Genomic DNA, 13,354 nt, shown 5'->3' with positions numbered 1-13,354 from the left:
GGTTTATTTCAACATAGCATTGTTTAACAACCCAGCAGAAGTGCTCACCTCCGAACGCCCACGCGAGATGTACACTGCACCAAAACGTGTAAGCTTATCATTCAGTTACCGAGTACGATTCAGCAAGGTGACAGACTCGCATTTGAAAAGCAAAGCGATGCAGATTTAACAAACATGTGATTCAGACTTCTCCAATATTCACATGGCATCATACTGTGTATTAGATAGAAATCTACGCTATTAGCTGGACAAAGTATATCTGTTTTTGCTTTTCTTTCCCCCTTTTCGCTAGTTAATTGCACAGATTCTCCCCCTCTTGTATCAATGAGTGCTACACAATGAAGAGCCACAGAAGCAAGTGTGCTTTTGAGGTCACCATGACAGCAGCCTCACTGTAACAGTGCGGGTTGTCATGGCAGCGGACACCCAAGGCTCTTTCCTGATTGAGCACCATTCGTTTGTTTGGCACAAATGGATGCACATATATCTGCTGCATGTCTGAACCATCAAAGCTGGAGACACACCGATCCTTGTCATTAACCCCTTGGGAGATGTCTGGCTCCGATCAGTGGAATCCGCTGACAATAACTCTATGTTATTGCCACTTAGAGGGCTGCCCAGACCTCCATGCTTGATGGTCTTTCATGACTGTCATTTTCTGCCATCTCGCTGTATGTGTTTTACAGATGACAGGCTAGGACGGTGAGAGGAACATCAATTTAGATGTTGTCTTCCCTTTAAACAACTGGTTGCTGAAGCTGGTTGTCAGGGTGGAGCGAGCACTTGTGCGTGCGGAAAGAGGCAGGTATGTTGGGAAAAATGGAAGGGGATAGAAAGAGAGAGAGAGAGACCAAGCACTCAGAGCTTGTGAGGAGTGAATCATCGGTATTAACTGTCAACCCCCTCTCGCCCACGCCGAACCAGGCTCAATGCCCTGCTTTTAAAGCAAAGCCACGCTACGGTTCCTTCCTACCAGAACCATTTTGACATCTTAATACTCCTAAGCCCTTTAATTACTTAAACTAATGATATAAACGTGTTGTCATATTGTTATACATGCATTACATAACATATATTCATAATGTACATTCTATTGCAATTACAGTACAACAGCTTGTATGAATACATTTTCATATCAATGCATTCTTGTTTCTATTCTAGCTTACCTAAAAAATATGTTACTGTGTGTGTATGCAATGTTTAAGAATTATTTTTAATAATTTACATGGAAATTGTTAATCTGCAGTCTTTGTAATAATGCACTCAGAACTGCGCGTATTGATATATGCTACATGACTGCCCTGCGATGTCAGACAATGTGTTCTGTTATACGGGGCAGCGGAGTGGGCGGGAAGCTCTAGCTGATATACATTCGATGTGAAATTATTGGACCCTTTTACCAAATTAACGTGACACTTCACATAACAATAAAATATTCTCTTGCCAATACACCTGACCTGAGAAAAGAATTCAGCCAAAACAAATTAAATCCCAAAAACAAAACAGGCATGTAGTGTGGTAGGAGATGATACCAAAATCAATGCCATGAAATGGAGAGACCAGTGATTATGTCCGTTTTGACTTTTATGGACAATAAATAGATTATGTAAATAAACATACAGTAAGATCAAAAGCAATAAATAAATAAATAATGCAATATACAATATGTGATATGATAATCCTTTAAGGTATTCAACTCCATTTAAGCTCCACACTAAATCAATATTTAAAAGCTGAAAAAGAAAAGGGAAAAATAATGTGGTACAGAAAAGCAAATCTGACTACATTATTGCAAACCTGTGTAGCAATATATTGTGTAGCAATGGTGTGTCTTCTCATGGAATGTACTGTAGTTATTTAGTGCAAAGCATGAGTGAGTCCTGCATACTTCAAAGACAAAAACAAATCAGCTTGGAAATGATATGTGTAGTGTATTAAGGTAAATGATGCTATAAGCAGTGTTGTCTTGCTGTAATCAGAATACCTGCATATTATTTGTTTTAAGAGTGTTTGTCTTGTAGCATGAATGAATTATGCTCATTAGTTTTTGTTTTGTTGTTTGCTGCTTTTTCTTACACTGTTCTTCTTGAGTTTGTTGTCACTCTCAGTTATTTGTTATGGTGATTTTTCAGAACTCATCTACTTATGTGTCAATATTAGTTTGTGGTATGTGTGATTTAGTTTCGACGCTCATGTGTGCCTAGTTGAAAATGTCAGTTTATTGTTTCCTAAGTTTACAAAAATTAGTCCATTAACACGTCACATACAGTATGTACCCATGTATTCAAAACAAAAAGCACCTTTTCTATATACTGTGCTGTCAAACAATACATAACAATCTGAGTATCTGTATATAAGGGTGATTGTCATAATATCTTGGTTTTCAAGATTTCAACATGATTTAAAAAAAATCCTTTTCTTCTTAGGTGTTAAAACCAAGATCAGACATGTTTAAAGCATTAATTGATATACTTTTATTGGCAATTTAATCAATTTAACAATATCTTCAAAACATCAAAATGTAATTGTCTAACAAAGTCAACAAAAAGAAGAGAAGCTGATGCCTAAGCAAGCTTTTTTGCTCATACATAATTAGGCATTAATGAAGTATAGAAAATTATAAATGTAACATCTTTTTAAATGTAGAAAACTACCTGTATTGGTAAAAAATATCAATAATGTTGTGTAGACAGTACGGCAAGATAATATAAAACGTTTAACTAGAGAAATAAAAATAAATCTGTTAACTATTTGAAAGGTACTGGAAGATGTAACAAACTAAATCAAGCTCAATGTAAATATTTATAAGGCATTAATATTCTGTCAATGTTCCTTTATCATTTGAGAACATCTAAGATCATTTGAGATTATCAAGTTGTTATTTTCAATTCTGTTTTGTTTAAATGAGGCAAGTTTATGCACAACATACAGTATCATGCACTCAGACATAGCTGGATGCATTATGGTAATTACAATTTCAGAACAATTGCAATAAAATGCAAAAATGTATGTGTTAAAAGAAAGAGAAATCTTTAGTATGATCATTTTTTGGGTCAGTAAATTATGTTTCATATGTAAAAATTTTACTGCCATCATGTTTTAGTGGTTTCGTGAGAATGATCTGTGCAGAACATATATTGTGCCTGTCATTGCACATCTACCACAACCTCAAATAAAGAACAATTCAGAGAGTCAATGCCCCTAGACAGCATGAACTCAAACCACCATCGGTCAATCAGTCTGCCCAAGCCATGTGTATTCTGCAGGTTAGCAGCTCCTAGCTGTGCTGTAACAACCACTGATCAATTCTATTGGAGCATTTCTCTTCCATTTTTACACCCCATACACACACGAGGAAGCATGTTCTGCCAAAAATATGGCTGCTGTATACAGATATATTAAAAAAAGTAAATGTTGATCTGTTTTCTATTCTTTCTTATATTTTAAAATAAAAACAATGAGATGTACTCATGTGGTAAAAAATGTTTGTCACCTCAAAATTTGACTAATTAAAGGTAATGTTGAAAAATCAACCTGTTTACTGTATATTAGATTTACACTTAAGCAAGATTTTAAACTTTATAATTCCACAACGGTATATCCGATGCAGTTCAGAGCTTGACATTAAGATCTTCCCTATGGCTCATTGGTTAGAGCATGGCGCTAGCAATGCCAAGGTCATGGGTTCGATCCCAGGGATTGCACATAAATAGAAACAAATGTGTAATATAATGCAATGTAAGTTGCTTTGGATAAAAGCGTCTGGTAAATGCTAGATCTCATTCCCATACGTTTACTGTACATGTACCTAATCATGAAGTATGAAAGATCGTCTGTGTGAGCAGCTCTGTAACGTACTGCACACTGTATCTAATTACAGCTCACTTTTATGACTGCTAAGTTTCTCATTGTCACCTTAATAGCTGTATGTTCACACTTTATTAGTGAGTATTTTGCAGCTCTCTTCCTCAATACCGCATGCCCACTAACTAACCCCTGGCAAAGTGCACTCGGCTGGAGACAGCGCAAGTTCTGTTGGGCTTTGAGGTGCTACAGCAGATCATTAAAATAACATGACAGGCTTAGCGGGTGGTACATCTCTAAATTGACTTCATAATTTTCGATATTTTTTGCCTATGGTAAGGTGAGCTGGACTCCCGCGCACAAATCGCGCCGCAACCAGCGCAAAACAACAAGTTAGCTGAGATTTGTATTCTTTCTGTAGTCGTTAAACTAATTTCTGTTGTTTCTAATAAATACTATAGTTATTACTCAATAGAATATATTTACTGGGAGAGATAAATGAAGGTAATGTTTGTTTGGTATTTGGTTTATGAAATGAATATTTTTTCTGTTCAAATCTTTATACACACCTTTCAGTTCATTTTAAAAGCATAAGTCAAAGGTTGTTTTAGTTGTTAAAAATAAATAAGAGCTAAGTGCTTTTTTAAAAGACATAATAAAAAAACAATTTAGTAGCCTCCTTCACCCACATATGATTTCAAACCACAAATAAATAATGGTAAGACTCAACAATAAGGTTGTGTTTGCTAACATTAGTAAATGCATTAACAAACATGAAGTGACAATGCTAATGTTAGTTCATGTAAATACAAAAATTCAATTTACTTCATGGTGCATTAAATAATGCTAACAGTTATATCTTTGATTTTAAAAATGAATTAGTAAATATGAAAATTCACATGAACTGAGATTAATAATGCTGTGGAAGTATTGTTAGTTCATGTTAGCTGATGCATTAACCAATTGTTAAAAAATAAAACCATTTTGTGAAATTTGACCTTCTTGTCCTTTCATACCCATATTACAAATGGAAATAGCCCAAAATATCTCTTTTTCCATACAATACAACCACTGTGGTCACTATCCACTTTCATTCAGCAAAATATCACCTTTTCTATTTAAGAAAATAATGTCACAAATAATGACAGAATGTTTATTTTTAGTTAATCGTTTCTTTAAGGTTTAACCTAAGCTTATCCCTGGTTGTTCTGCACGTATGCTAGACATCTATTTACCTTTGCAAGTGCATAGATGCCTATTAATGAAAAGCTATAGTGATCAGAGCCCAAACAAACCCTATAACTGTGTTTGCGCTCGGTGAGACCCTGGCACCGTTCTCCCGAGGAGATAATTGTGTTTTCCAAACCCTCCACCAACGCCCCTGAAAATGAGGTAACCTTGCAGTAAACTGACAAACGCTACATATTTTTATTCATTTCAATTACAACATCCAGTGTTTTTGTTTCATTACTGGAAGCAATTAACATGTTTCTTTGTTATCACTCTTTGTTAGTTCTGTTGCCACGTCACTGGAGAGCATAAGTCCACGTCTCAATGCCATGAAATATGAAGCTCCACCTTACCCAAGACACACTTGCCCTGATTTACCTAGAGCCATAGAATCATACACAACAACAAAAATCCACTTTCTACGTTTAGCTACCTTGCGAGCCGATTGGCTGGGTGCTTCGTGGCGCTGTCACATGTTGTTGCAAAATTGAGATGAATGGGAGGCTATGAAGCCATGGTCCTTCAAAAGAAGACACACACGCACATATGCACGCGTACACACCGTGATGTCTCTCATGGTAATGAAAGCAGCTCTTTGAATACTCTCCAAAAACAGCTGCTCGACAATGGCTGTGTGTAGCTCTCATCTCTTACCAAAGTGTGGGTGTGTACATCTGTGTGTGTGTCTGCAAGTGCGTGACCCCATCGCACATGGCTCTCGTCATCATAATGGCACTCAGATAAGTACTTCACAGGCAATCATAATCAGTTGCCAAGCAACAAGAAAGACTCGCACAGAAAGACCAGCGCCGAGATGACCATATAAGCTAATATCAATAATTCCTGTATAATATCAAAACCATTAAAATGCATAATTGCGTTAATATCTACATCTTTTGGAGTTCCACGCGAGATGGAGCCTATTTCATCTCAACAACCTGAATAGCAAAAATACGGGTGTCTTTTAAGACTCCATTGTAAACCAAGCCAAAGATCTGTGCCATTAAACAGAGCCACGCGACAACAACGATCAATTTTTTACTCGTTTCAGACCTATGATGGATGCATTAGGCTGACGTGAAATCGCTCATCAAACGCGAGCAGCTCTTTGGCGCAGTCTTCATCAGCTCATGCTCATCTGCCAGCCACGTCTATGTTATGGACTGAGCAATGGATCGGTTAGCGCTTAGCATGAAGAGTGCGGCAGCCCCGCTGATTAATAAGAACACTTTGAAGAGCGGTAATGCAAAAAGGTGCAAACTTCAAACAAAGGCGCTATCACTTTAATTAAGCCTGATAATCCAGAGCACTAATGGATTCACAGTCTATTAGGCAGCCCCTTGATAGCACTAAGGACTTTTGTCAATGTGAGAAAGAAATGAAGATGGTAAAGAGTTTTTATTTCTTTTCACTGCCTATAAGATCAGGTCATAATTCTGCCCTTTGTTGCTTGTTTTGTTTTTACAGTCTTACAGTGTGTCTGTGAAAATAGTTTTCTCTACACACTTCTTTTTGTATGCATATATAGAATTACACCAAAAGGCACTCGAAGTATAATTTTGAGTTGATGAGTTCACTGGGACTCGAACCCACAACCTTTGCATTGCTCTGCTGATTAAGCTACACAAATGTTGTGAGAAATTCATCTTATGTATTAGCGTAGGATATATTACAGGTTCTGACTGGGGAGAGAATTAGTGTTTAAAAAAAAACACTTCCAAATAAATCAAGACATAACAAAACATTTGGGCAGCACTTGATTTTTATCCACTGAAATGGACTGGATGGTCTGCTATACACCCACTGATCTATAAAAATGACTGGATTGCTCATGACGTCATTACACTGAAGCCACCGCAGTGCCATGTTGGTATGCCCAAACATTCTATTAGCTATAGGGAGTTGTTACGTATTAATGAAACAACAGTATCATACCAGCTCCCATTTTTATGTCTTAAAGCGACATTCCTCCTAAAAATCTAAAATCGTTTCGTCAACTCTAGGACCTCCATTTATCATTAGAACGTAAATTAAGATAGTTTCAAAGCGGTCCGGGAGCTTTCTGACTCATAGACTGCAACGCAACCAAACTTCAAAGCGCTGAAAGTGAGTTAAGACATCGTTGAAATAGTCGATGTCACTCCAGTGGTTCAGCTTTAATTATATAAAGCAACGACGATACATTTTGTGCGCAAACTACCATAAATACAGACTTTATTTAACTATATTCCTGACTAAAGTGTTAGTTTCCGAGCATTTACAGGGCACCCGGGGTCACGCATGCGTTATGCTGACAATAGTTGAATATAAATCTGTATTTTTGGTTTTTAAATGCATGTGGAAAGGAAGGTTGTTTCAGAAGATGGTAAAGTTATAATAATAATTAGATTGTAAAAAGCTATAATTTTATTACAGTTTGTAATTTAATCTTTTTTTTAAATATAGTTTAGCTGAGAACTTATCCGTCAATATTTCTGTTGTAAATGATGTGTAGTCCTTCCATTTCTAAGTCAGAATAGTTCTACAGTACCCCCTGCCATATGTTATTTTATCATAGAAGATCAGGCAGTAATCCAAGTCAGGACAGAAAGTCTCTCAGAATTTGACTAGGGAGCATTTGGACATGTCTCCATTTAGTGAAGACCTTTTGCCACTAATGCTATCAAATCTACATGCCATTTTATGTCACTCTCTGCTAAATCATTTCCCCCTCAGTCTGACCCTGTAATCCCAATGTGGTTGCTGTTACAACTTGCTCAAAGTGGAGCAACAGTTTGCACTGTAGCAAATATCCTCATTTCTTGATCCTCCATAAAAAACATATACAAACACATCCTCAAATATAAATCTATTATTCTCCGCACTGTTAAACTAAGCATCACTGTGTTTTAAAATATTTGAGGATTGAATTACGGTGTAACTATCTAATAGTCTCTTTAGTTTGCTCATGGTCAAGCAGTCCTGCTCTACCTTCCATGGCCTGTCTGAGATCTGAGTGAGGGTTGTTCTTGATCCTCCAATCTCAAGAGACATGTCTTCTCTTGTGCGATTGAACAACTCACTGGCTGAGACTTTAAAGCTAACATGTGTCATTTTTTTTAAACATTGAAATATTACATCAGCATGACATTAAAAAATGATAATTCTAATTGTTTTACACAGTGTTGCAGTATTTATTATAAATTATTTATCTGTGCACATCTGTATTACTTTTTAATTCATTTGCTCTTGTAATCTTTAACCAAAAACTTTAATTTAATAACTAAAGTCAATGGAGTCTCAGGCGGGTTCAATGACTGACTGATTGCAAACTTTCAACGATCCATTCAGTACTCGATGAACAAATCAAGTCCTGCCAGACATTTTTACTCATTTCAGAAGTTGTTTCACTCTGACATACGTCACGATACAGAAAAAAGACAATCGCTACTTCCGTTTCACACTGATTTTAATGCATAAATTACGCAAAAAGCTAAACAAAACGTATTCCCCATACCACTACCCCATTCCAAAAAATACAACTTAACAATACAAGCACAGAATGCCTGCACAGCAAAAAGTCACCTTTATTTCATACACACTTGTTCAACATCTCACATTAACTATTTAAAGTGTTAAATGCTGTGAGTGCTTAAACTCAGGAGAGCCTCTCTATCTGAGAACACATACTGTATGCAAGGCGTTGAAAGACAGATTTGTTCTCATTCTGATTTTTTTCTTCTAAGCAACTTTAAACACATACTTTTGTTTTACAAAAACACATACTGACAACTTCAAGCCAGAGAAAAGGTGTTTCTTGTTAAGCGTCACATGACGCTTGTTGTTATTATGCTTATCAAAATACTGCTCCGTATTTTAACACTACAAACTGCAACCTGTGCACTTTGTGTCACCAAATAAACCGGAATGTCGCGAGGGAGAGAAAAAAAATTGTAAAAAGATTTGATAATGGTGACAAATTGTGTTGTTGTCAACGCCTCGTGCCTCGTCGCAAACTTTGCAAGACACGCACAATGGGTAATATTTAGGGAAAAGTACTGCTATCGTTCTGGTGATGTGTCACAGCACAGGTGCTTATAAAACAAAACTGCCTTTTTGCTAAAATATATTTATAACTGTGTGGTGATGCCATCTAAGTTGCTTGTCAAGGGTTGGTGACAATGTGTCTATTGTGTTATCATAGTGTTATGCTGTTGTGAGAACATGAAGCCACACAGAACACTTGCAAAACTTTATGAAGTACTTGTGAGTTCACACGCTGGTCTATTACATTAGATGTATATGGAAAGACGGTTAGGTGGGGCTTTCTGTCACTGGGGCTGAAATGAGATAAGTCGATGTGGTGATCCCCATCCTTCACCCAAACTCTTTACTCAACATTAACTTAAAATATGGTAGATATTTTTTATTGCTGGTACACAATTGGTTATAAACAAGGAGCATTTTCAAGAATTTCGACAATATGAGCCAGCTGGAACAATGTAACAGTGTATATTTAGAAATAACATAGTCTGTTTGATAGGTCTAGCATTCATTTTTTCTTTAAACGTAAAAACAACATGAAAGACATTTCAGCGTTGTGAGTGGACAACAGCTGAGTAGTTTTGGGTCAATGTTTAAAAATTCATTGATGTTGGTCGCACATTTAAAATTTGCAATCTTGGTGTGGAAACCAGTATAGTTATCGGTAAAGTTCACCTCTGGCGACAGACTATTCTGATTTATAATCAGCTGCTTTAAATCAATTTGTAACTTATACTGTTGGCCTTAATATGAATGTGAAGAGTATTTTGTCATCTAAATATAGTCTTGTCGTCACTGCTCACTGCTCATATTTGTGCTAGTTCATTGATGTCAATAAAAATTTTCAGGTTTAAAACAAGGCCACACCAGGCGAAAAGTTATCACGTGATGCAAAATAATGATTTATATTAGATATGATCTGTGAAGTGTTTCTACGTATAAACAAAAGAAAACAACAAACCTCTGGGCATGATATCTGGACACCATTAAAATAAGGCAAAACTGTATAATAAACAGGCCCGCAGTGCTGTGTGCTACAAACCCTGCACTAGTTGAATAAGAACCTGACGTCAGCATGGCGTCATCGCTGTCAATGGAAAATACAATGCAGAAGCCTTCATGAATCCAGTGTGTTTTATTACTGAATTATCATATAGTCTGACAAGAATTCATTTTTAATTCATTTTACCATTGTTTGATCTCATTGAAAAATGCGTTGGAAGTTTGATGCTCATTTTAGATTTTTTATCAGAGTTCTACAAACTCGATTTTCCCGAATCAATAATGGCCATATAAAAAGCTGTGCTATCGTTGGGTGTCATTTAAATATCTCATATATAAATCTATAAATTCACAAAAGTCAACATTTAGATCAAGAATCATGTTCATTATAACTTGACATTCAGAGCAACACGATCAGGCTATTTTAAAACGCGTCAAGTAAAAGTTATATCTCAACTTCCGACATTAACTTATTTAAGACATAATTACAGCCATGGCATTCATAACGTGAATGGCACTGAATGAAACATGAGGATTATGGAAAGTGTTACCTTCTGGTCCACGATGGAGCATGCCATCTCTCGGACCTGCGCCAGGCTGAACTCGCCGGAGTCCAGCAGGACGGGTTCCCGGCTCAACCCGATCTGGATCTGGAAGGAAATGCCTTGCGACCCCGGGAGGGGGCTCGGCGGTCGGATTACCGGAGGCACGCTCATATGAATCCCCTGGTGTCACAACGATCACGTCTGGACAGCGGTCGAATGAGGCTGTTTGATCGGTCAGCGCGCCGCGACGAGTTCACACACCGGTTGCGCGAGCTGAGCCAAACTTCAGGTCCCTAAAGACGTTAATGGGGGAAAAGACGAAAGGCACGAATTTGAAGGAAAACGATAGAGACGCGGGAACGCAAAGAGTTATTTGGACATTAAGAGGCGATGATGATGATGGAGATATAGACGTCAGATATGTTTAATGTTGGGCTCTGATAAAACACCGCCTCCTGGCTGTTTCTTTCATCACGGAGGCACAAATGATGCTGCAATGGCGAACGGAGATACGAATGATAAAGTTTCTATGCTATGGATTAATACTTTTGACTTTGCAATATAGCGTATTTGTTTTTGCTTTATTTATTTCCATTAGAAAATATACAGTAAATTGAAATGAACGTACTTTGTGTAAATCCTAATAGATTTATTTCAGTATTTTCCTTAAACAATGTAGCAAAGATGTTTAGCCTATATTGTAACAACTAGACTGTTACCTTTTCTTTTGAACACATGTGCAGTCATGTTGTAGGTGGTTTGTAGTTGGCACCATAAACCCTATGTTCATGGTTGGCAGTGTTGGCACAGGGTTGGTTTGCTGTTGCTAAGGTGTTCAGAGCTTTACTGTCCCAAGTTAAAAGAGCCCTCCCCATTATTCTGGTCCCCATATGGTTATTAAAGTCACTGGTCAATTGCAAGCAATGGTAATAGTGACCACTAATATTATAAAAATATAATATTATGAGACAATTGTGGTTATGATTCATTTTTAGAAGAGCTGTAGGTGCCAGGTGTTGGCAGTCTGCTGTAGGTGATAATGCAGATATTCCTTGTAATCTTAACTTTATTTTATGAAAGCTTTTGTCTCCAGTGGAGTACAGTATTCACACTAATGAGGACACACAAGTCAAACTGGACCTTAAATTATTGAGGAACTATCCTCGGTGGTCAAGGGGGTGATCCTAAGTCTCAGATGTCATACTGATGTCTGAATGTCTGATGTATAGACGGTTTCAGCGGCAACAACATAAACAAACATTAGTGGCACAAACTTAACTTCCGCTAGAGCTCCCCAAAGGATCAATAACTGTTGAGTAGTTTTAATGTAATTTAATGCAATTCATATACAATAAATTATGATTACAATTTAATATTAGTGTAAATTAAATATGAAATAGATGGTTGTATTATAACCAAACACAGACAGGAAGTTCACTTCGGGCTAGACGCGAGCATCTGATGAAACCTTCTTTATGGCACACAAAACTGGAAACAGTCGTTGAAGTTGATTTGATTAAGTGAATTGAGAGTTGCGTTTCTTAGCACTCCACCAAACTAAGCTGAACTGTGATTGTTGCTTTAAATGTCAATCAGATGGCCTCTTGGGTGGTTCTCGACCAATAAAAGCTGCAATAGAGTCTAAACCTTTCCTCTAGACCGAAATATGATATACAGTATATAGTTTTTGAATAGTCTTTGTATCAGTGTTTTTAAGGTATTCAGTTTTAACATCCCAAAAGATGTTGTTTTAAACAACAAAAGGTTTTCATAGGAATCAAAAACAGTTTTTTTTAAACATTTTAAAAAGCTTACATTAGCATCAGTACCTGTATATATATATATATATATATATGTATATATAGTTTAAGGGACTGAAGCTGTAACATGATGTTCAATGATTTTAACATGATTTTTAATGTATACTATATAAACAGCTACTTAATTTCACATGTTACCACCATTACCAACATCTAAACAGAAATCAAACGTGTCAGACATTTCGTACTAACACTCACACTATTTATACTATAATAGTGCAGAAAGATGCGCATTAGGACAGACCCAAACCTCAAACCTATTGAAATGTACACACAAGGATGAAAATATGTGACCAGGTTTGAGTGGGCCAACTGTGTTCATGTATACTGTACCTCTATTTGTGCCGGCATTTCGTAAACAGAAGGGCTCAAGGACTTGTAGTTGCTAGGAGAGAGGCCAGCTGATGCTCGCCTCCCACGCATAGTGCAACTGTGTGCTGAACACTGCTGTAGTAAGAGACAGAAGGCCACTAATATCATTCTGTTCAATCAGACGGATCACTACTAAGACTGCTGGTTTTAGGTCGAAGCAGATCCACACTGAAATTTTACCCCCAAATATTGACATGCATTGTGGCAGAATTTGTATTGTCAACTTACTCCAACACAGTCAATTTTATGAGGATGATATGGTTGTGTCTTGAAAAAATCAGTTGAATCGTTGGAATTAGTACTGTTGGTTCAGGTAACAATGTCTTTTTTTGTTTTATGCATTTATTTAAATGCTAAACTCAACAGTACATAAAACAGTTCTTCAAACGAACACTGGAGGCAGTAGTGTTTTTTCTTAACTGTAATAGTTTGAATGGGCACTCGAGAGTAAGTGGCATTTCCATGATAACTGTGCTGTGCCACATGTTTGAAGATTCCTTTTTGCAGTTGATTAAAATGTCCTCTTAAAAATCTGGTGCATGATTATCGTCCTGAATA

At 36.9% G+C, this 13,354-nt stretch overlaps 1 protein-coding gene across 5 annotated transcripts in view; it reads right to left on the bottom strand.

Annotated features, from left to right (window-relative positions):
• prkd1 (protein kinase D1) overlaps positions 1-13,354 on the bottom strand; it is a 48,992-nt gene that overhangs the window by 22,614 nt on the left and 13,024 nt on the right. For 2 of the 5 annotated variants that reach the window (XM_056767645.1, XM_056767647.1), the window contains exon 1: positions 10,611-11,108. The exons of the other annotated variants lie outside the window; for them this stretch is intronic. In XM_056767645.1, the coding sequence (XP_056623623.1) occupies positions 10,611-10,775 (165 nt within the window). In that variant the 5' untranslated portion in view covers positions 10,776-11,108. Of the gene's footprint in view, positions 1-10,610; positions 11,109-13,354 lie in introns of those variants that run through there. 5 annotated transcript variants of the gene reach the window in all.

Source organism: Triplophysa dalaica, chromosome 15 (assembly GCF_015846415.1).
Source record: "Triplophysa dalaica isolate WHDGS20190420 chromosome 15, ASM1584641v1, whole genome shotgun sequence".
NCBI classification, from domain to species: Eukaryota; Metazoa; Chordata; class Actinopteri; order Cypriniformes; family Nemacheilidae; genus Triplophysa; species Triplophysa dalaica.
The sequence above is the reverse complement of the archived record's forward strand: the minus strand, read 5'-3'. Positions and strand labels throughout refer to the sequence as shown.